The sequence below is a fragment of the Gadus chalcogrammus genome, chromosome 19 (genome assembly GCF_026213295.1).
Source record: "Gadus chalcogrammus isolate NIFS_2021 chromosome 19, NIFS_Gcha_1.0, whole genome shotgun sequence".
Classification (NCBI taxonomy): Eukaryota; Metazoa; Chordata; class Actinopteri; order Gadiformes; family Gadidae; genus Gadus; species Gadus chalcogrammus.
This window is the reverse complement of record NC_079430.1, coordinates 12,394,934-12,419,333: the sequence shown is the minus strand read 5'-3', so window position 1 is coordinate 12,419,333 and position 24,400 is coordinate 12,394,934. Positions and strand designations below refer to the sequence as shown.

The 24,400-nt window shown below is 48.2% G+C and overlaps 2 protein-coding genes across 2 annotated transcripts in view; one reads left to right on the top strand and one right to left on the bottom strand.

Annotated features, from left to right (window-relative positions):
- Positions 1-1,420: 1,420 nt before the first annotated feature.
- On the top strand, positions 1,421-11,739 carry cd36 (CD36 molecule (thrombospondin receptor)). The gene is made up of 12 exons (XM_056578600.1): positions 1,421-1,915; positions 2,514-2,674; positions 3,418-3,559; positions 5,076-5,231; positions 5,779-5,870; positions 6,312-6,361; positions 6,662-6,731; positions 7,171-7,358; positions 8,719-8,837; positions 9,341-9,414; positions 9,496-9,550; positions 11,136-11,739. The coding sequence occupies exons 1-12, from the start codon at positions 1,793-1,795 to the stop codon at positions 11,286-11,288; spliced, it is 1,383 nt and encodes a 460-aa protein (XP_056434575.1). The 5' UTR covers positions 1,421-1,792; the 3' UTR covers positions 11,289-11,739.
- The window catches only part of sema3c (sema domain, immunoglobulin domain (Ig), short basic domain, secreted, (semaphorin) 3C), a 33,817-nt gene continuing 21,137 nt past the window's right edge, over positions 11,721-24,400 (bottom strand). Inside the window, exons 9-18 of the mRNA XM_056578599.1 lie at positions 24,169-24,283; positions 23,487-23,556; positions 19,599-19,743; positions 19,085-19,307; positions 17,689-17,777; positions 16,989-17,030; positions 16,480-16,637; positions 15,702-15,769; positions 14,287-14,417; positions 11,721-13,691 (exon numbers count right to left, since the gene is read on the bottom strand). Of these exons, the coding sequence (XP_056434574.1) occupies positions 13,284-13,691; positions 14,287-14,417; positions 15,702-15,769; positions 16,480-16,637; positions 16,989-17,030; positions 17,689-17,777; positions 19,085-19,307; positions 19,599-19,743; positions 23,487-23,556; positions 24,169-24,283 (1,449 nt within the window). The 3' untranslated portion in view covers positions 11,721-13,283. The remainder of the gene's footprint in view (positions 13,692-14,286; positions 14,418-15,701; positions 15,770-16,479; positions 16,638-16,988; positions 17,031-17,688; positions 17,778-19,084; positions 19,308-19,598; positions 19,744-23,486; positions 23,557-24,168; positions 24,284-24,400) is intronic.

The window sequence follows — 24,400 nt, the reverse complement described above, 5'->3', positions numbered from 1 at the left end:
TGCAGCCTGCACTACCCTCAGTCAGTGGTAGGAGGAGCTGTGTTACCTCCAACCTGCATTACCCTCAGTGAGCGGTAGAGAGAGCTGTTACCTCCACACTGCATTACCCCCAGTGAGCGGTAGGGAGAGCTGTTACCTCCACACTGCATTACCCTCAGTGAGCGGTAGGTAGAGCCATAGACATCTATAAGATGTCTATGGGTAGAGCTGTTACCTCCACCCTGCACTACCCTCATTGAGCGGTAGGTTGAGCTGTGTTACCTGTGTATCGGCTGTAAGCTTCAGAGTAAAAGCCCCCTCCTTTACTTTGGTAACCAAGAGATGACCGATCCGTTCGTCTAATAATTTGATCGATTTATTTAATAGGCAACTTTATTAAAAATACTTTATTTTAATAGATATTTAGAGATATTTTCCCTGTTTACTCTCCAGACTTACTATATTGTTCGCTTTGTTTGAGGGGATCTATAATTTGTTATAGGTAATTAAGTAATACCTAATATTAGGAATATAAACAATAATATAAGTATTGCTGATGTTTCCACGTCAGACTGATGTTTTGTGATCAATAAGCTTCTATAAACAGTCCTAGTGATGAGTAATTATATATGTTATTAATAAATTCAAGTCAAATGAGCTCTGAAACAACATGGAAATGAGGAGTAGGAGGAGATCATGGAGCACCTCCACCTGGCTAACCTCCACCTAGCTAACCACCACCTAGCTAACCACCACCTTCCTAACCTCCACCTGGCTAACCACAACCTGTGTGTGTGTGTGTGTGTGCTGTGTTTGTGTGTGTGTGTGTGTGAGTGTAAAGCTCACCAGCATTTAAGTAATATGATATAATATGATCAAGATAAGGCTAAATTCAACTTAACAAGCCATCAACCTCATAACTCTTGAAAGATAACGTTTGTGTTGGCAGTGGAGAGCCAATATGAAGGAGAGTACTTAAAGTACCTCCTGTCTCAGAGAGTCTGAGCAGAAGAGAAAACAAACCAACATGAAAGAATAGACAACCGACAAATTCACAGTCCCACTGAAGTAGCTTAGAATAAACTGCTAAGTCCCCCTAATGTACCAGAGAAACAAAGCAAACATGAACAACATCGACAGCAGGGACGAGAGAAAGGGGAACGTCATTTGAATGTCATTTGAACATGATCAACACTCTTAGGGGTTTACAGCCCATAATACTCCCGCTGCGCTGATGACCAGAATAAGAGGAAGACCTCCTTTGAAACAAGTTCATGGATCATCTATGATGTAAACAAGCTGAACATGACTTGCTGATTCCTGTTATCCCCGTTGAGATAGCTGATATCTCCTGACCTTCAGACCAACCTGTCAGTATTAAAATAAGATGATCCTACAAGCTGGCCCAGAAGGTGTCTGCACATTTACCTGGATACACCATTCTCACACACCGCACACACACACACACACACGCACACATACTCATGCTGCAGCTGCCAGACACACACACCCACACACTCACACACACATAGTATAAACACACACACACGCATACACTTGCACACAACACAAGCAAAACACACAAGAGACACAGAGAGAGGAGGGGGAGGACAAACAGCCAGAAGGACGACAGACGGACGGACTGAGAAGACAGAAGATAGAGAGAGAGAGAGAGAGGGAGAGGGAGAGGGAGAGGGAGAGGGAGAGAGAGAGAGAGAGAGAGAGAGAGAGAGAGAGAGAGAGAGAGAGAGAGAGAGAAAGAGATAGAGATAGAGAGAGAGAGGGAGTCACACGCTGACACACATCCTCAGCCATGGGCTGCTGTAACCGGAGGTGCGGGCTGCTGGCCGGAGCCGTGTTCGGAGCGGCGCTCGCCATCCTGGGGGGCATCCTGATTCCGGTGGGCGACCAGATCATCCAGAGCACGGTGGAGAAGGTAAGAGAGGGAGGGTGAGAGACAAAGGGTAGGAGAGAGAGAGAGGGTGAGAGACATAGGGAGAGAGGGAGAGGGTGAGAGACACAGGGTGGGAGACATAGGGAGAGAGAGGGTGAGGGAGTGACAGAGGGATCAAGGTGATGCAGCAGAATTGGATACAGAGGCTGTGATTTTCTCTGTTGGGGGGGGAAAGAACTCTTAAACACAGCGAACTGTATAAAAAGAGAGTCGCCGCGATGTTAGTTTGTAGAAGAAGAAAGCAGGCAGGTTTGTTCTCCCCGGCGACGAGACATGAGGCTGGGGAGCGGCGAGGAGCGACGCTCCCCGGGTGTTTTGTTCGTTTTCTCGAGGATGTTTCTGCGCTTCTTCACCGCTCCTCGGCCGAATCCAGAGCCTTCATGTGTCATCAGAGGGCGGGGGGCGGGCCTGCTGGCAGCACGCTGAGCTCAGTTAAAAATAGACGTCTGTGTGTGTGTGTGTGTGTGTGTGTGTGTGTGTGTGTGTGTGTGTGTGTGTGTGTGTGTGTGTGTGTGTGTGTGTGTGTGTGTGTGTGTGTGTGTGTGTGTGTGTGTGTGTGTGCGTGCGTGTGTCGCCACAGGAAGCTGTTATTGTGCCTGGCACCACGGCCTACGACAACTGGATTTCCTCGGCAGCGTTCGTGTATCGCCAGATGTGGCTGTTTGACGTACAGAACGCGCTGGATGTGGTTGAGCTGGGGGACCCACCGGTGGTGAAAGAGAGAGGCCCCTACACCTACAGGTGAGTCCACTGGTCACTACACCTACAAGTGTGTCAATCAGCCCCTACACCAACAGGTGAGTCCACTGGTCACTACCTGCAAGTGGGTCCACTGGTCACGACTTACAAGGGAGTCCAATGGTCACTGTGAGCATTAAGCCTTCCTCCCAAGGGACTTGAGATGCGTCGGTTAGGAGCCTCTTGCTCAAGGGCATCTATTGGCAGCCATGTAGGGGGGTGTCCACATCTGTGGCCTTTAGTAGTAACGCTGCAGTGAAGGTGAAGGGACTCATCATCACAGGTGAGGTGAGGGAGTCAGCCTAAGCCTCTCCCCAAAACAGGTTCTACTAAATCGATTTGTACCTCAATTTGAGCTGTCAGGGTTTTCAATCCTCCACAATTTGTCACCCAAATAACCAAGAATTCCAATGACTGGGAATTTTCGTTAATATTTCCTGAGAAACGGACAATCTCTTGTTTTATCTGGAAAGTTGTCTGTGATGGAGGGATTCAACACTTGAATTATACTGACAAAATTGACAATATTTTTTGAAGACAATTTAAAAATATTTTACCATGTTCTAATGATGATGATGATGACGATGATGTTAATGAATGTGTGCATGAACCGTTGTAATTCGCTTTGGATAAAAGCGTCTTCTAAATGCCCTAAAAAAAAACGATGATGGTGGTGCTGGTGATGAAAACATGGATGAACATGATGATGGGTTCAGCAGACCCCCTGATGCCTCCTCCCCCCTCAGAGTGCGCTACCTGGCCAAGTCGAACATCACCGCCCACAATGACGCCGTGTCCTTCCTGCTGCCCAACGGCGCCATCTTTGAGCCGGACATGTCCGTGGGCTCGGAGGACGACTTGGTCACCACCCTCAACCTGGCCGTGGCGGTGAGTTTGCCCCGTCTCAGTGGGTTGCCCCCCCTCTGGGTGTGCATAAGGTATCTAGGCTGCCTCAGTGTGTGTACATTAGTTCTTGTGATTGGCTGGAGGCAGGTCTCAGTGTGTGTACATTAGCTCTTGTGATTGGCTGGAGGCGGTCTCAGTGTGTGTACATTAGATATTTTGATTGGCTGGAGGTGGTCTCAGTGTGTACATTAGTTATTGTGATTGGCTGGAGGCGGTCTCAGTGTGTACATTAGTTATTGTGATTGGATGGAGGGGGTCTCAGTGTGTGTACATTAGTTATTGTGAGTGTGACCCACATGTTCCCCAGGACGGTGATATAATATAAGACTTTAAGGCACTGATGTTGATTGATTTAAGAAAGTGAGCGAAGATGCCGATGGCCCCAAATAGAGGTCGCACAAATATAAAAAACAAAAAATGGGGTCAGAGCCAAAATAAGGTTGAGAAATACTTATCTTATCGGCTTATCTTCCCTAGACGCCAATATAAGTTATCTCAAAGCTAGCGGAGTTGGAGTGACCTGCCAGAGTAAGCTTGATTCTAAGGCCCAATCCCATTTCTACCCCTTAACCCTTCCCCCTCCCCATTGTTTTGAAGGGGTAAATGTTGTTTTGAAGGGGTAGAAATACCCCTTACGCCTTCCCCTTACACCTTCCCCTTACCCCTTTCCCTTACCCCTTCAAAACAAGAGGGAGGGGTAAGGGGAAGGGGTAAGGGGTAGAAATGGGATTGGGCCTAAGTATCCCATTGAACCCCCCCCCCCCTCCTATCAGGCCTCCCGCGAAAAAACATGTTTAGCTCGCTAGCTTAGATCCAGGTCTGCTAGCCTTGTGGAAGACTCCAGTCAGATGGTCTGACCGAGGGCGCGTAGGTAGCTGGATAGGGAGGTAGATGGATAGGGAGTCAGCAAATTATTTCATGCGGGACGAATTAAATTATTTGACAGGCTTGAAACTGTTCTGCGACAGATATCAGATTTGTTTTGTCACAGCATTTGATATATTGACAGTCAGGATGTTAAGAGAATATCAACAATTATGCCATAAATGCTTTAAAATAGATTGCCCACCCTAGCTATAGAGTAACTCAAATGAAGGTTGTCTGCTGATAGATTGTTTTTTTCCCTTTAATGCTGTAAACTACAATGCACACTAAAGTCTAGTGCAGTGGTTCCCAACCTTTTCACCTTGACATTTTAGTAGAAATAATGAACAGTACTACAGGAAAAACAATTCAAATGTTTGGTGGTACAGTGATCATTTTTCCAGACATTGTCCGTGGCCCATTTAAAGCCCATGTACAGTATCACAGGACACAGGTCATCAGTGAAATAACCACTCTGCAGGTTCCAGCGATATGGCCAGCTCCAATCTATTGCACCACTGCTACAACTGCTAATAAAGTCTAATCTGAACGAGCCGACTGATCTAAGGGCACCTCTGTTCCTAGATACCGTGAGCGTACCTCAATGGTCATGGTTCCTCTGTCTTCTCCCCAGGGCGCCTACTCCCTCATCCCGAAAAACTGGCACTTCTTCCTGGAAGCCATGATTAAGTCCACCAACTCCTCGCTGTTCCAGCGGCGCTCGGTCCGAGAGATCTTGTGGGGCTACCCGGACCCCATGCTGAAGGACACCCTGGGGGTCTTCTACCCCGTAAGACCGCTGTGATGTCGTGACCATGTGACTGTGATGTCACGCCGGTGACCATGATTTCACCCTGGTGACCATGTGTCTGTGATGTCATGCCGATGCTGGTGACCTCGCGACTGGGATGATGATGATGGTGGTGGTGGTGGTGTTGGTGGTGGTGGAGGGGATGGTGGTGATGATGATGATGATGATGATGATGATGGAGACGGTGATGAGGATAGAGATGATGATGAGGCTGATGATCTTCAATGATGCATTATTACGATAATGAACTTGAATTTAACACAACGTGGATAAACACAAGAATTGAACTTTACACGATTACACAAAATACTATTGAATGAATTGAACTAAGGTTTTAACGTTAAAGTATTTGCTATATATTGCATGAAGATGGTTTTACTGTACCTTCCCGATCCTATGTTATATTTCCAATTGTTATGACTTGCGAATTATTTGAACTGATGGTATATGATCGGTCAATAGCTTTCCACTGAAAGATGTAAAACAGCATCAGGATCTTTTCCATTAAACATGTCCTCTTTCCCAGTACAACGGCACCTTTGACGGCTACTACACCGTGAACACAGGGCAGGACGACATCTCCAGGGTGGCCATGATCGAGAGGTGGCAAGGTGAAAGGTGAGGGTCATAAGCTCATACAGCCTAGAAGTTAACAAGAAACTACCATCACAAATGACCTGAAGTAAGATCAGATGAGAGAAGTCATAAGTGTATTATAACTATAATATTGTTATCTTACTTATTATAAATAAATTACTGTTATCTTACAGATTATAAATACGATATGTTTTTATGGTACACGTGCACGTAGGTTGCACTGGTAGCCTACTGGTACTGCAACTGGTGCAGGGGGGCAACCCCTCACCCTAACCCTAACCCCTCACCCTAGCCCTAACCCCTCACCCTAAACCTAACCCCTCACCCTAACCCTAACCCTAACCCGTCAACCTAACCCTATCCAAGACAGAGTCGATAAACCAAGTCACATGACTTAGCTTTTGCTCAAATAATTGAGAAGGAATTGTGGTCACAGCAACATATCTTATCTCGTCCCAACAGCAAGTTATCTTTCTGGAATGACACATACTGTGACACCCTCAACGGCACAGGTAAAGTTAACCCTGACCCTGACCTTAACCCTTACCCTGATCCTAAACCTAACCCTGACCCTAACCCTCTAAGCCTCTAACCCTAACCCTCTTATTCTATCTCTAACCCTGACCCTAACCCTCCAACCCTAACCCTCTAACCCCTCTAACCCTAACCTTGACCCTAATCCTAACCCTAACCCTCCAACCCTAACCCTATAACCGCTCTTGCCCTCTCACCCCTCTCACCCTAACCATACTACTGAATCAAGAGATCTGAAAAACCATGCTTTTAATAAATCACTCTATTGTTTCATTTAGATGCTTCTTCATTCCCTCCATTTGTGGACAAAAATAAGCCTATTTATTTCTTCTCCTCTGACATCTGTAGGTAAGAATCTTCCTGCAATGCCGTCGTAATCGTACAGATGTTATAATAAGACATTTACAAACAGCAGTTGAAATGTATTTCAGTTCCATTGATGACCACTAGAGGTCTCTGATGCCTAAAAACAGAACCTTAGATGGTATAGGGGCCCAAAGCCCCCCCCCCCCCCCCCCCCCCCCCACCACACACACACACACACACACACACACACACACACACACACACACACACACACACACACACACACACACACACACACACACACACACACACACACACACACACAAGTCTGCTACCTATTTCTGATCTCCCTGAAAGGACCTGGACACAGCTAGCTAGTCCCACACAATCTAACGTCCCATTTCATTGAAAACACATTGAGTTAAAGGACTACGGAGAAGTCTCAGGCTGAATCAGGTCTTCTTCACTCACCTGTCGGCAGGTCGGTGTCGTCCATTTTCAGGGAGACCCAGGACCTGTGGGGCATCGAGGTGTACCGCTACGTCCTCCCGCCCTCCACCTTCGCCTCCCCCTCCATCAACCCGGACAACAAGTGCTTCTGCACCGAGAAGCTGGTCTCCAGGAACTGCTCCATGGCCGGCGTATTGGACGTCGGGCCCTGCCGAGGGGGTCAGTCATAATGAACTGTTCATGGTGCTGCACTGGAACACTTTGACGTACACTTTCAGTCAAATTCTAACAATAAACTGCTGTATTTAGGTTTTACAATGCAATCCTGTGAAACACATTGTGGGTTAGAACCCTAACTTAATTCTACATCTCAATGATACATTTCATTTCAGTCGAGTCTTGGGAAAATAACCTTTGCCTGCCAACGGCGCCCATTTTATTAAACTCATATGGGAGATAAGGGTTAGCTAATATCTATTAATATATATACATTATCTAATTTCACCTGGAGACCCGATTCCAATAGTCCAACAGTACAAGCCTTATCATTTAGCTTCCATTAGATTGCAATAATATTACATTGGCATGCATATTTATATAATGCCGTATTTTTAGATTACAGTGGGGGTTCTTTACCACCAGGTTGAGGTTATCAAAGTCCGCACCATAGTGACACGTCGGAGATGTCCACCCAGATGTATGAAGGATCCATCAGACCACTACCGAGTCACTGGACTTCACCAGCTGGTGGCTGGTCTGACCAGCATACATCTGGGTGGAAGCTCCCTCTCTGGGGACAGGATTGGTCCTTTAAAGGGATACGCAGAGATATCTGTAATCTTACCTGTAGATCTGAAATGTAAGTCTTATCCGTAAGTCTTACCTGCTAGACTTACCTGTAGTCTTACCTGTAAGTCTTACCACAACACGCCTGTTCGTCTTGCCTGTAAGTCTTGCCTGGGCTGTAAGTCTTACCAGATTCAGACGAGTTTCCTCATTCTCGGGATCCAGAAGGGGAGTTCGCCAGGTTGGCATCTTGTGTACAATAGCCTAGCTCCTAGCCTAGGTGACCTCGCTCCTAGCCTAGCTCCTAGGCTAGGCACAAAACTACAATCGGTTGTTTGGTAACTGGCACTCGTTTTTAAGAGCAGCTCTCCAGAAATCATTGAACATCTTTGGAAGATAATTCAAAGTGTATTCACATGAACAGGAGCTAGGCTACTGTTACTCTGAAAGTCAATGGAAGCGACTAACTAAGAGTAAGCGCCAACCCAGCGCACCCCAGCTAACCCTTCTGAATTCACAGCGATGAATATGGAATCACAACACTCGTCTGCATCTGGCTAAACGCCAATTTACAGATTTCTCTGCGTATCCCATTCAGCTAATGATGTGAGGTACCATCAGTCAATTTATGCTTTCTGCTGATTCACTGGGCAATGATGAAGGAAGATATAACTGAGACACTGGACAACAAACACTTTACATTCCCCCCTTTTGTTTACTTGATGGTGGCCAGCCCTGGGCAGGTTGGACCATCCCATAATAATACCTGTTCTGTTCTGATCATTCAAACTAGGCGCACCAGTCTATATATCCTTACCTCACTTCCTCCATGGGAGTGACTACCTGAGGCAAGACGTTCTTGGACTGAACCCCTCAGAGGAAAACCACTTCACCTACCTGGACGTCGAACCCGTACGACCCCCTTTCATGTTTTCTTGTTCTCGGACCCGCACATTTTATTCTATTTACTATTTAGTAAATAGTCAGTGAGCACATTTCCATCCAAAGCGACTCACAGTGTGTTCAGGTACTGTTTATTGATACATATGCTATATTTATACTATATTTATTTAATTGAGGACTAGGTAGGATCTCAGAGCCTTTTGCTCAAGGCCGGCTGCAGACGTTGAGGTGACTGGGGGTCCTAGACCCCAGAATCCAGCCTCTAGACTTGTGTAAAACATCTTCAGGTCAGGAGGCTTACAGACACTCATTAGGGTGAACATTGTGATGGACAGTGAGCCATCCTAGGTGTCAGCTGTTTCAAGGTAAAAAAAAAAAGGGACAAGAATCCCTGAAGGTTTTGTAGCAGAATGATGAGGTCTTTACGTGACACATCGAATCATCGCTAGTCCTGAAGGTTGATCCCATTGTGCTCTGGGACTGCAGCTGATCTTCACCGGTTGTCTCGTTAGATCACGGGCTTCACGCTGAGCTTCGCCAAGCGACTACAGGTCAACATGATGTACGGACCCTCCAACGTAATCTCGTAAGTCCCAATCACTCTTGAACCCTCAGACCTGTCCAGAACAACGTCTTTCTGCGTGTTTAACAAACACTCTCCCCCCAGGGTGCTCAAAAACGTGAAGGAATACACCGTGTTCCCCATTGTTTGGCTGAACGAGGTAAGATATATATTCCAAAAAAGACTCATTCGCTATGTCTGTCCCACTACCAGGGCCATTTCCACCCCCCCCTTCTACCCAAAACCCTTCTTTACCTTCCAAACCCTGAAATTGCAACCCTAACCCTAACTTGTCCCCCTAACGCAAGCCTCCAATCCTGACTTTACCGCCCTGAACCCTCACTTCCAGACCCTTAATCCTACCTTCCAACCCTAATCCTCCCCTTTACCCCTAACGCCTCCTTTCAATCCCTTATCCGGCCTTTCTACCACCCTACCCTTACCTTATTAACCCTGCATCTACCTTTCAGACCTATGGCCCTTTCATATCTTTCTAAAAAATCAATGAATGGCGCGGACCGAAAACCTGGCTCACACGGATTTCGCGTGATTCTATATTGAAGTCCACATTGAACCACAAAATGGAGGAGAAATGGATTGTAGCCGTTTGCAGACTCCCAGGGCTCTAAAATATATACATGTGATATGATGTAGAATAATTTAAGATCCTGGCCAAAATCTGTGTGTGCCTCCAGATTACATTATAAACCCATAAACGATGGAGTTGGGTTCTCCGATGTCTCTGGTACTTCCACAATAAGTATAGACTTGTAGTGGGGATTATCTTGGCCATGGTGGAGAATTGGTGGAAAGAAAAGTTGTTTTCCTCAAGAGAGCCAATCCTCCTCTTCCTTCTCCTCCCCATCCTCCTCCAAGAGGTTTGCACCATAACCCTTGCCTTCCTGACCCTTAACGCCTACACCCTAACCCATAACCCTGGCCTTCCTGACCCTTGACCCTTAAGGCCGATTCATACCTCCGGATCCGGACAACATTCTTCCGTCTGTACCGACGTTGTCTCCGGGACTACCCTTCGACTACCCTTCGGTCGACCTCCGTCGGGTTTCAGCGTTGTTATGGATGTTATGTAATACATCCTCTAGAGGGAAGTAACTGTCATGTCGCAAATTACCGGCATCGACAATCGCAAACATGGCATCTGTAGAGGAGAGGATTTTGCTTTGTGTAATCCGAAATCTGCAACAAAAAAAAAAGGCGCATTAAGTGTAGGCCTACGCGGCGGTGGCATGTGACACCCCTCACCAACCCGCAGATTCTCTCCTCAAAAGGTTACAACTCATTGCCAAAGCAGGTGAACAACACAAAAGGTCAGGGATATAGTATAATATAAGTATAAAACGTTAAATACAATATATATACATATCAGATATTATACTACTCTCTATCTATTTTCGCGAATGGTTGGACTTCTGACTCTATACTGCCGCCTCGATTTCCGTTGGTATTGCTCAGTTTCTCCCGGAGCACTCCGGATTCGTAAGCTCAGAGGCGACGGACCGCCGGGACCAGACGAAAGTGTTCCTACCCGTATTTACCGTAGGGTGTCAATGGGCCTTTACACCCTAGCCCATAACCTTTACCTTCCTGACCCCTACCTTCCTAACCCTTGATCCCTACCTTCCTGACCCTTGATCCCTACCTTCCTGACCCTTGAGCCCTAACTTCCTGACCCTTGAGCCCTATGTTCCTGACCCTTGACCCTTGACCCCTGCCTTGGCGAGCAGACGGCGACGCTGGACGAGGCGACGGCAGACAGGATCAAGGCGGAGCTCTTCTCGCGGATCAACCTCCTGGAGACTGTGCAGATGTCCCTGATAGGCATCGGGGCGGCCACCTTCGCCCTATGCCTCGTGTCGTACTGCTGTGTGAGGTGTTAGGGACAGCAAAGACGTGTAGGAAGGGGAGGGGCGAAGGAGAGCGGCGGAGCTGCATGGAACAGCTTCTGCTGGTGGAACGGTGACCGTCTCAGAGTGACTCCTGTGTTTACATCTCTCTTCAACATAACCTTGGACTATCTCTGGGGGGGAAGAAATGTGAACTTTAAATTTTTATTGCAAAACTGATTGCGATCACAGATACATACCTCCTGATGTTATGATCATTATGTCGTCTCAGGTACTCCTGCTCAACACCATTCTATCAACCGGAACAATCAAACTGCTAGATTTAGAAATCACCTGTCTAGGACAAATATTCAAACTTAATGCTCCAATAAAACAATAATTATGCTATGTAAGGTGCAATAGGTAACCCTTTACGAATCGCAGGGAGGTTTCCTAACCAATATCAGTTCAGTTCCTTTTTGTTCAAGCTGAACTTATAATTCAATAAATGGATACAAAATTTCCGCATTTGATTCTTTAATAAATAGGAAGATATGGGATCATTATGAGAACATTAAACTGACCGGATTTACAAAGAGACGGGGGGGGGGGGGGGGGGGGGGTGATCATCACTGCGATCTGCAGATCCGTCTTAGTTAATGAAATACTCTGAAATTATACATACTATGAGTCGCTATGACAACAGGTTTCCACAACACTAGACATTAAGTTAAACAGACGATTACAACAATAATATCTACAATAAATATGTTTCTGAGAAACATGCTGAACTATTAACATATCATTAGAGGACAGGTCAAAGGTCGATCTATTAGAAAGTACCATCTGTCTCCAAGGCGATCAGAACCAACATTTCATCTTTAAGGAAGAATTCTTCACTCAAACCAGTGTTGGAGATGGTCATGTAGTTCTGGTTCTGTGTAAACATCCTTATGTGCTGGTAGTACCAAGAGCTTTTAATAAGGATCAGAATGTCTGCTCTGTTCAGATCTCAGAGGTTATACGTACAAGTTTAAATCCTCATCTCAACATATTTTATAGTACTGTTTATTTGGAAAACTAGGGGGCTTAATATTTATTTCCCCCAAAATACGGCACATCGTTTCCATTTGTGATGTTTACGTTTACATTGGGGCACTAATCGTCAACGAGAGTGTGAAGGTTTATTTCTTTACTCAAAGCCCCTCCCTGTGAGGACCTGATAACAGCAGGACCTTTGAACAGAGCGGTCAATCATAGGTCACAGACAGGCCGCTCATAAAGGAGGGGTGGACTGACCTTCCCTGGTTCAGTCTGCTACATGAAGGAGCAGACCGCTGTGACCTACGACGACGCTCCAGGGTGGGTCTGAAGCCATCGTTTAGATGAGGGTTGGCGTCAAGAAACAGGAGCAGGAAGTACCCCATTTCTTTACCCCTTTATGGACACAGTGAAGAGCGAAAAGCAATTGTGTGTGTGTGTGTGTGTGTGTGTGTGTGTGTGTGTGTGTGTGTGTGTGCGTGTGCTTGTGTACATGCAAGTGTTTACATAACGCCACAGTCTTTCCCTGGCCGGCGCAACACGTCTCATGCGAGCAGAAGCCAGGGACCTCCATGTCCGCCTCCTCCCCTCCCCAGCTCTGAGGCTCCAGGAGCTAACATGCTAACAAAGCCTCTGGCTAACGTCCAGAACTCCAGGACAAAAGGTGCGGTGGGTCATTCTTTGAGCGGGTCGACATCAGTCTGTTCTTCCAGGGTTGGGACAGGGTATCATGGGTCTACTGAGGGTTGGGAGGGGGTACCATGGGTCTACCAGGGTTTGGAGGGGGTTCCCCATGGGTCTACCCAGGGTTGGGACGGGGCACCATGGGTCTACCAGGTTTGAGAGGGGAGTACCCATGGGTCTACCAGGGTAGGCACGGGGGAACCCAAGGTTTGGAGGGGGGGGTATCCATGGGTCTACCAACGGTTGGGAGGAGGGTACCACTGGGTGTACCCAGGGTTGGGAGAGGGTACCACGGGTCTACCAGGGTTGAGGGGTACCCCTAGTTCAGTACTCCGGGAGGTGGTTGCGACGGTTGCGGCTCTTCCGTCGGTCCAGCAGGGGCTTGAGCTTGGCCTGGTCCCCCCTCAGGGGAGTCACATTCCCGGGGGACCCCGGCCGCCCCGGGACCTGGTCCTGGAGCTGCCTCCTCTCCTTGCAGTACTGCTGCACGGCCAGGCTCTCTGAGGGGCTGAAGCCCGCCAGCAGGGCCCCGGGGCCCGGGGGGGCCGGGGGCGGCGTGTCGGACAGCAGGGACACCATGGCCGGGCTCAGCACGCGCAGGCGGATCTTGGCCACGGTGCGTTTGAAGGCGTTCTCGGTGGCCAGGCAGTAGTAGAGTCCCTGGTCCGAGGCCTGCGCCGCACGGACCAGCAGGCCGTGCTCGGTGGACAGCACTCGCTCGCTCAGCTTCACCTGAAGGGGGCGACATCGAGCTGCCGTTTGGCTTGGATGGCATTTCGGTATCGGACGCTTTCTCCCTTACGATGGGATATAGTAATTGCATTTTTCATTGTTGTATGTTACCGCAGGCAATATATCTGTATCTGTATCTGAACCACAGCGAACCCTCACCCCACTGTCTGAGGATACATCTGAAATACACAGTAGGAGGATAAGACACGCCCCTAGAGCTGGTCTGAGGCTGTGATTGGTCCAGCTCGTAACGTCATTCCTTGTTTTATTTATTTTTGAAGTAAACACTCGCCCATGAAGCAAGTCTGATGGGAATAAAAGAAAATACAGTTATTATTAAAATACTAATACTCGTTTTTTAATAATTAATTCATTTATTTTCCAAACGGATTTCTGTCTATTATTTAGTGTGCAACACCCTTACAAGTTCACCCAAAGAGAGGACATCAAGTCTGAGAAACTGACCTCAGACCCCTTGTGGTGGATTTGGAAAACCCGCCTGTTTCTGCTCTGGGGCTAAGCGCTACGCTACGGCTAGCTAACCCGCCCTGTCCTGGTGACCTCTGACCCCAGCTGACCTCTGACCCCGGCTGACCTCTTTGCGGCGGTCGTTGTCACGCTGGATGAGCCAGCGGATGGAGGAGCGCGGAGCCGTGGCGGAGCACTCCAGGAAGGTGGTGTTGTTACGCACCCCGTACTGCGTCCTCTCCACCGCGTTACGGTACGCTGCGGACACACAGGTGACACACACACACACAGACAGACGGACACACACACACACACACACACACACACACACACACACACACACACAGGAGACACACACACACACAGACACACACACACCCACACACACACAGGAGACACACACACAGGAGACACACACACAGACACACACACACACACACACACACACACACACACACACACACACACACACACACACACACACACACACACACAGGAGACACACACACACACACACACACACACACACACACACACACACAGACACACAGGAAACACACATACAGGAGACACATACACACAGGAAACACGCATACAAAACACAGACACACACACAGGAAACACACACATACAGAAGACACACACACACACACACACACACACACACACACACACACACACACACACACACACACACACACACACACACACACACACACACACACACACACACACACACACACACACACACACGCACACACACAGGGAAAATACCTATTATATATTGTAAATTTCATAAATTGCATTGCACATTAACTACATATTCTATATACTATATATACACAAACTGTATCATCTGTCTTTGTATTCTATACTCTTCCATAACTTCAGTGTCCTAGGGCTGCTGTTGTGTCTGGGGGCCGATGGCCCCCCCAGGCCAACCCTCAGGAGGTCGCTGGTTCACATCCCTCAGAGATGAGTGACAGGCTGCAGGCTGATTAGCACTAATGGCCGTATGCTCACAGCTCTCTCTCACCTGAAGCCTGACTGCTGAGGGGATGAGTGTTGACAGAGAAACAACATGCTCCTCCGAGCTGAGTGTTGAGTTGTCCCTGAGCGAGACGCCTCACCCTCACTGCTCCCGACGCGCTGGCTGACGCGCTGCATGGTTGACTCTGCCGTCGTTGTGTGAATGAGTGAGTGAATGGCTGTAAGTCGCTTTGGATAAAAGCGTCAGCAAAATCCCCTAAATGTTAATCTAATGTGGGCCCCTGGTAAAGGATGAGGGTCCCTGGTAACGTGCTAGGGCCCCTGGTAACGTGGTAGGGCCCCTTGTAACGTGTGAGGGCCCCTGGTAAGGTACAACGGCCACTGGTAACGTACAACGGCCCCTGGTAATGGTTGAGGGCCTATGGCAACGGACGAGGGCCCCTGGTAACGTGTGAGGGCCCCTGGTAACGTACAAGGCCCCAGGTAACGTTTGAGGGCCCCTGGTAACGTGTGAGGGCCCCTGGTAACAACAACAGGCAGGCAGCTGGTCACCTTTAAGGTTGAATCCTCTGCACTGGGTCAGCGGGTTTCCATGCATGATGTCCTGTCTTCTGCTGCGTCTGAGGACAGGAAATGATGTCAGACAGGAAGTGGATTCATTCAGATGTCGTTCAGATGAAAGAAAAGGGAATTTAAATAAATGGTATAAATGTCCAAACTTGGGCGGCCTGTGGAAGATGGACCCCGACCCTGATAGGTATATCACGCGCAGAATGAGATTCACAGACTGCAGGGCCACTCCCCCCATCTCCCCGTCCCTTTACAATCTCACACCTGCCATCTTACAAGTCATCAGCGCCACGGGTTTAGACCAGTGTCTGTGACCTGGGACCTGTGTCTGACTGGAATATCAACCCCCACAGCCTCACTGCCTCCATCAACACCATCACCCCCTTCTTCGTTCAGAGGTCTAACGAATGCCCTCAGGAAGCAGCTGGGGTTCAGGCTAAAGGAGCCCAGACTCGTTGTCGGATCGTTCATCATATTCTACTCTACTAGGAAACTGTCATATAAACAGTTGAAACTTCTTGACCCTTTTCTGACCTCTCCTCCCTCCTAACGGAGGTTTTAAGGACTTGTGCCAAGCACAAGCATCATTAGCATCATTAGCATCATTAGCGTCATTAGCATATTAGCATAATTAGCATCATAAGCGTCATTATCCACATTAGCATCATTAGCCCTAAATGGCTGGAGTGTTGTTATTGTTTCAGAGGGGGTTCACCGCCCCCTCCAGTCTGTTTCAGAGGGGGTACCCGACTACCCGTACCTCTTCCCGGTGGGGTAGAAGCGGGAGCAGCTCAGGCCGTCCCAGGCGCAGTAGGGGTCCCGAGCCAGGCAGCAGTCCGCGCACGCCTCGCCGTAGGCTTGGCAACGGTGGAGCGACACTTGCGAGACGCCGTGGTCCGAACTCACGTACAGCTGTTGCTGTGGAGATGGAAGAGGGCAAAGGTCACCGAGGCTGATGAGGAGCGTGAGGCCGGGGTTCAAAGGTTAAAGGTTAGCCTAATTTAGCCTCCTTATGGTTCAGAAACAAACGCAGTACAACAAGAGGTCACCTACATTTTGGGGATCACACTAACCAGTGATGTCGAGGGGGGGGGGGGGGGGGGGGGGGAAGATGACTCTAGTGGGGGGTGTCAGGTAACTCTAGTGGGCAGACAGGGGACTCTAAGGCTATGCCTGATAGGCCACGTTTAAAGTCCATTGGCAAACTGAAAATACTCTGTTGTTTTGGCCGTTTCAGGGAGCACTAACCTAAGTTTGGTCAACACTTACTTTCTTGGAGGAGATTCTCAGGTTGGTCACCGGCACTTGGTTCTGTAAAACAACACAACACTATCAGTCATTTCTCTGGGGAGAGAACATTGTGGGATGTCGGCTGCCATATCTCACACATTTAGCGGAGGGGAGAAACCAAAACATCAGTTTATCCACGTTACAACATGGCATTGGAAGAAGGGAGAGGTTGTTGACATTCATAATCTTTTTATTTTGTATTTATCTGTGCCTTCCTCTGGAGGAGGAGACAAGCTGGCCGAGGGTCACGCCAACATAACACCAACCACCGGCTTAAGAGTTGATCACTCTGATGCTATCCCTCTGGTGAGGGTTAGGGGGAGGGCCGTGGGCCACTGGGGCGAGCGGTCACCCCCCCTAGGCCCTTTCATGGGAGTTTTAGCGGGAGAATCAAAAGAGAAACAGGTGTGTGAGAGAGAGAGAGAGAGAGAGAGAGAGAGAGAGAGAGAGCGAGAGAGAGAGAGAGAAAAAGAAGAAAGAAGTAGAAAGAAAGTGAGGGGGACAAGAGTTATTAAAACCAGAAGGGAACAGCGCGAGAGAGAGAGAGAGAGAGAGAGAGAGAGAGAGAGAGAGAGAGAGAGAGAGAGAGAGAGAGAGAGAGAGAGAGAGAGAGAGAGAGAGAGAGAGAGAGAGAGAGAGAGAGAGAGAGAGAGAGAGAGAGAGAGAGAGAGAAAAGCACCTTGAAGACCTCCAGCTCCTCCAGTACCAGGTCCTCGTCCAAAGAGCCGTTAGAGGGCAGAACGATGAGCTTCTGGACCGTCCCGCGGTCTGGGGTTAGAACACACAACACAGTCACATACAGACACACACACACAGCAGAACACAGTCACACACACACAAACACACACCCAGGGGGCAGAACACACAGCACAGCCTCACACACAGCCTCACACACACACACACACACACACACACACACACACACACACACACACACACACACACACACACACACACACACACACACACACACACACACACACGATACAAAAATGGTGTGGAACCTCCTGACTGGAGAGAAGGTCCTGGTCTGAATGAGACCATGAAATCATGAGCCCCCCCCCCCCCCCCCACTCTCTCCCTCTACCACCTCCACCCCCCTCCCCATCCCTGGAGGAAGGAGGGGGGGCCGGTTCTGATAACCGCACACAGCTGTGGCTGAGGCTCCCAGGGCAGTTTGACGTGCACAGATGTGTGTGCACGTCATGGACACACACACACACACACACACACACACACACACACACACACACACACACACACACACACACACACACACACACACACACACACACACACACACACACACACACACACACACACTGTTCAAATGTCTTTATTCTCTTAAACCAGGCAGGATAATTTCTAATCTATAACCTAAATCATAAATATGTGTACTGTATATCTTTTGGAGCCAATGTCAAGGGAACCTGTATTTTAAAACCCCTTATTAAATATCCAGATCAGATGTTTTATGAATCAGCCTGCTTATCAGGACGTCGCATCAGTAGAACCCCACAGTGTTATGTCTGATATCACAGCTGCTCTGTGAGACAAAGGGGAAGAGCAGTACATTAATTCCACTGAAAATAGCACAGCCAAACATTCCCAGAACCCTTAAGATACAGAGTGAACAGGAGAACGGTTTCCAGAACCCTGACCGCTACAGAGAACTGCAACATAGAACCGCTATGTAGAACCCTCGTACCTGGTACTGTTGTTGCTCTAGGTACCAGAGGTGGAGGACCTGGTAGTTTGTTACTCTACGTACCAGAGGAAGGGGACCTGGTAGTTTGTTACTCTACGTACCAGAGGAAGGGGACCTGGTAGTTTGCTACTCTACGTACCAGAGGAAGGGGACCTGGTAGTTTGTTACTCTACGTACCAGAGGAAGGGGACCTGGTAGTTTGCTACTCTACGTACCAGAGGAAGGGGACCTGGTAGTTTGTTACTCTACGTACCAGAGGAAGGGGACCTGGTAGTTTGTTACTCTACGTACCAGAGGAAGGGGACCTGGTAGTTTGTTACTCTACGTACCAGAGGAAGGGGACCTGGTAGTTTGTTACTCTACGTACCGGTGCCGAGGAAGAGGACCTGGTAGTTTCCGTCGGCGGCCGCCACCTGGTCCACGGCCACGCTGGTGTACTTGTAGTTAGCGCCGGTGCGGACCACCAGCGGCCGGCGGCCCACCGGGTACACAGGGTTGAACATCACCGGGTGGTTCCTCACAAAGGTCACCACGTCGTCAGGGAACTCCTTAGTGGACTGGATGTCCGGGGTGAAGGCCCCGCCCGGACACTGCAGAGAGGACGGGGGGTGTGAGTGTGTGAGAGTGTGTGTGTGGGGGGGAATTGTGTAAGCAAGAGGAAAAGTAAGCCTTTCATTTTAGCTATGGTAATAAATGTAAAAATAAAATCAAGGCAAGACGGGATCATGGGAATCAAACCAGGATCTTTGGGGGGGGGGAGTCAAACCCTCTTGCCTCCACACCACAACACATCATACGATTACAGCCACCTGCTTTTTACAATGGATGACACTTCCAACTTTTCCTGAACAGTCTAAGGATGACATTTAATTTGAACTCACAGTTCCGGGCCGTGGATAGGGGATGCGGCCCTGGAACGGAACCCACTGGAAGTTGGGGCCCTCTCGGTGGGCGAAGGGCCCGTTGAAGACGGTCAGGATGTCAGCCATGTTGTACACGCACACGGCCGAGCCTTTGAACACAGAACTGAGACACACGCTCCCGTGAGAGAGAGACCAACATGACCTGAGCCCTGCTGCTGAAAACGAAAGTCTAGGTGGACGAGGTCCTCAGATCTCTGCCCGAGTTCAGTTTACCACTCCGGTGCCCTGGTGCAGAAAGACGCATGGATACTGTTATGAGGACTATGAAGAAAGGACTCTCAGTTTCATCAGCGATCAGATGATACTATGATCCATTAGCTGATACGGCCCCAGGAATGTTGTACATTTGAATCGCACCAGAAGCGGAGCTAGACTGAGCTGTGCTTTTGGCTGTAGCAGGGTAACTTGATGAGTGAGGATTAATCCAAAGTCCTCATCGAGCTCACGATGCATAAAGCTTGGACAGAACTCTCTCAGAATGCAGCAGATGAGGCGGTACCAGAAATGACTACGCTATAGTGCTAGCCTAGCTACTGTCACATGTGTATGGAAAGCCAAGAAGGCCACAATCCGGACCTAGATTGGCGAGGTAAAAGTGCAAAACCGTACGGAATCCGTACGGTTTCCGTACGGTTTGGCAAGAATTCCGTACGGAATCCGTACGGTTTCCGTACGGTTTGGCAAGAATTCCGTACGGATTCCGTACGGTTTTGAATGACTAATAGCCGCGGCTATTAGTCATTCACTCCGGCTATTAGTTATTCACTCCGGCTCTTAGGTATGCAGAACGAGCCCCTCCCCTTCTTTGCTTGACCACTAAGTTTGAAGGCTGTCTAACCAATCAGTGAAGAGAAAGACCAGACTAAAGTAACGCATTGTCGAAACTAGAGCTGCAGTGCCTCCATGTTTCGCCGTAACATAAGGCTGTGTTGTCTTTACTAGTTTCACTACAATGTAATGACCACCACTAGCTAGTGGAAAATATATTTGTGTCTAGTACAGTGATATATTTGTATATGTTAGGCTATATATTGAGATGGCAGTGTGCGAAATCCCCAGATTGTTCGCGATATGCAGTAGCCAGCTCGGCCATAACATAACAATATTTCATGGATGCAAGCAAGCCAAGACAATCGATCTATATCTACAGCCTACATGACAACACGCAGACACACACACACACACACACACACACACACACACACACACACACACACACACACACACACACACACACACACACACACACACACACACACACACACACACACACACACACACACACACACACACTGGTAAAGCAATAGGAGCCTGCATTGGCTAAAGCTAAAGAAGAACATGAACTGAATAAATGCCAGGTATATAGCATATCGGAGACGGGTACACAATCAGTGCATTTGCAAATGAGAGCCTGCAGTAGGACCGATCTTGTGACATTATTTAACCATCCATCTACAGCTAATACGATGAGACAGATACATCATTGATCACATAAAAGCCCACAACAAGCCCAACATCACCACGGCAGGTGCGCTCTCTCTCGCACATTCACACAATCACTCCAACTTCTCCAACTCCAAGGCAAGGCTGTTTCACTAAGACCACAAACAACCACAACTAACCAGCCTACATATCCACAATTACGCACAACAATCAGTTCTATACATTGCGTCTATCTTCTGTTTGGTGCACATGGCTAATTTGCATAGTTTGCACCGGACTGTCGGCTCCGCTTGTCAAAAAAATAGAACGTATTTGTGAATAAATGCTTGGAATTCTGAATACTGGACTTGGTGAGCTTGAATAGGCTAAATTTAAGTGACCTTTAGTGAGATGGCCTAAAACGGAATACAAATGAATTATTCTAGGACATATCTATATGTCCTAGAATAATTATAGCATTTATTATATAATAGCATTTATTCACAAACACGTTCTATTTTTTTGACAAGCGGAGCCGACAGTCCGGTGCAAACTATGCAAATTAGCCATGTGCACCAAACAGAAGATAGACGCAATGTATAGAACTGATTGTTGTGCATTATTGTGGATATGTAGGCTGGTTAGTTGAGGTTGTTTGTGGTCTTAGTGAAACAGCCTTGCCTTGGAGTTGGAGAAGTTGGTGTGATTGTGTGAATGTGCGAGAGAGAGCGCCCCTGCCGTGGTGATGTTGGGCTTGTTGTGGGCTTTTATGTGATCAATGATGTATCTGTCTCATCGTATTAGCTGTAGATGGATGGTTAAATAATGTCACAAGATCGGTCCTACTGCAGGCTCTCATTTGCAAATGCACTGATTGTGTACCCGTCTCCGATATGCTATATACCTGGCATTTATTCAGTTCATGTTCTTCTGAGTGCGCAAGAACGGTGCCAATTATTGTCGTGTTTGCATTGTAATGCACAACTTTGCCCCTCCCTGTTATAAAATAAGGTGCATCCCGACAACTTTAGCCAATGCAGGCTCCTATTGCTTTACCAGTGTGTGTGTGCGTGTGTGTGTGTGTGTGTGTGTGTGTGTGTGTGTGTGTGTGTGTGTGTGTGTGTGTGTGTGTGTGTGTGTGCGTGTTGTCATGTAGGCTGTAGATATAGATCGATTGTCTTGGCTTGCTTGCATCCATGAAATATTGTTATGTTATGGCCGAGCTGGCTACTGCATATCGCGAACAATCTGGGGATTTCGCACACTGCCATCTCAATATATAGCCTAACATATACAAATATATCACTGTACTAGACACAAATATATTTTCCACTAGCTAGTGGTGGTCATTACATTGTAGTGAAACTAGTAAAGACAACACAGCCTTATGTTACGGCGAAACATGGAGGCACTGCAGCTCTAGTTTCGACAATGCGTTACTTTAGTCTGGTCTTTCTCTTCACTGATTGGTTAGACAGCCTTCAAACTTAGTGGTCAAGCAAAGAAGGGGAGGGGCTCGTTCTGCATACCTAATAGCCGGAGTGAATAACTAATAGCCGGAGTGAATGACTAATAGCCGCGGCTATTAGTCATTCAAAACCGTACGGAATCCGTACGGAATCCGTACGGAAACCGTATGGAAACCGTACGGATTCCGTACGGAATTCTTGCCAAACCGTACGGAAACCGTACGGATTCCGTACGGAAACCGTACGGATTCCGTACGGAATTCTTGCCAAACCGTACGGAAACCGCACGGAAACCGTACGGATTCCGTACGGTTTTGCACTTTTACCGCGCCAATCTAGGTCCGGATTGTGGCCTTCTTGGCTTTCCATACATGTGAGACTCACAAACAACCTCAAGTTAACTCTGACGTATGTGTAGATTCAGTAGGGGGTTCTCTCGGGGACGGGGGATGTGGTGTGTGTAGGTAGGTAGTTCTTGTCCATGTGGGGGGGGGGGGGGGGGGGGTGGTGTGTGGTGTGTGTGTAGTTATTGTCCTTGTGGGGACAGGGCGATGTGGTTTGTGTAGGTTGTGATTGTCCTTGTGGGGATGGGGGATGTTGTGTGAGTGTGTGTGGTTATTGTCCTTGTGAGGACGGGGGGATCTGGTGTGTGTGTGTGTGTGTGTGTGTGTGTGTGTGTGTGTGTGTGTGTGTGTGTGTGTGTGTGTGTGTGTGTGTGTGTGTGTGTAGTTCTTATCCTTGTGGGGAAGGGGGGATGTGGTGTGTGTGTAGTTCTTATCCTTGTGTGGAAGGGGCGATGTGGTGTGTGTAGGTCTTCATTGTCCTTGTGGGGACGAGGGGTGTTGTGTGAGTGTGTGGAATTATTGTCCTTGTGGGGACGGGGAGATGAGGTGTGTGTTGGTAGTTCTTGTCCTTGTCGGGACGGGGGAGGTGACAGAGGCGCCAGCAGCCTTACCTCGTGGACGTGAAGACGCCAAACACCAGCAAACCCTGGGGCTGCTCCGCCTCCAGCAGAAACACGCTTTCTGAGAGGAGAGGAAGAGGAAGAGAAGACTTCAGGAGGGAAACATGCATTAACTAGCATAAACAGTTCATTGCTGGTCACAGGCCGATTTAATCAGCCCCTCAATCAAGGCGACCAACATGACGGCACGATCAATGAGGAGGAGGAAATGTTTACTCTGGAGAAGCAAGAAGGACGTGTCCAAAGATCTACAAGAGACCTTTTCATGACCATGCTAATCTCAACACCAGAATGTGTTTTAAATTAAGACTTTGTCCTCTTCCAGGTTCGGTTTGCCTTATCCTGAGAGCCCGCTGTGTGCATCGCAGGGAGGTCTTTGGTCAACGCCCGTACATTTCCTCAGACCTCACAGAAAATGTTTTGAATTCGTTTTGTAACTCGAGATGTGAATAATATCTTCACCGATGGCCAACCCTGGGACGCCTGATGAACCCCAAAGTTGCTCAACACACTACAAACTTAAATCTACGGGTTTGACACATCTCTACGGCTCTGGATTTGTTTTATTTGAACCTAATTGAAGTTATTGTTCTTTCTCTAATTAACAATTTTGTATTTCATCATAAGAACTAAACACTGGTTGAAGTGACGGAAGACCTAATGGATCCCCTACCCAGCTCGTCGAAGTAGGTCTCGGTCCCGTCCTCCTCCTGGACAGAGCAGACCATGCGGGCCTTCTGGAAGGTGGTCCACTTGTTCACCAGGCTCCTCTGGCCCCCGACGTCGTTCTGTGGATACAAACGGACCGTCTGGTGGTTTAGCAGACGCTTCTATCCAGAGCAGCCTGCTGTGAATCTGAGGCAGGCCTTCAGGTTCTAGGGCTGAGGTCAGAGGTCATCTTGCTC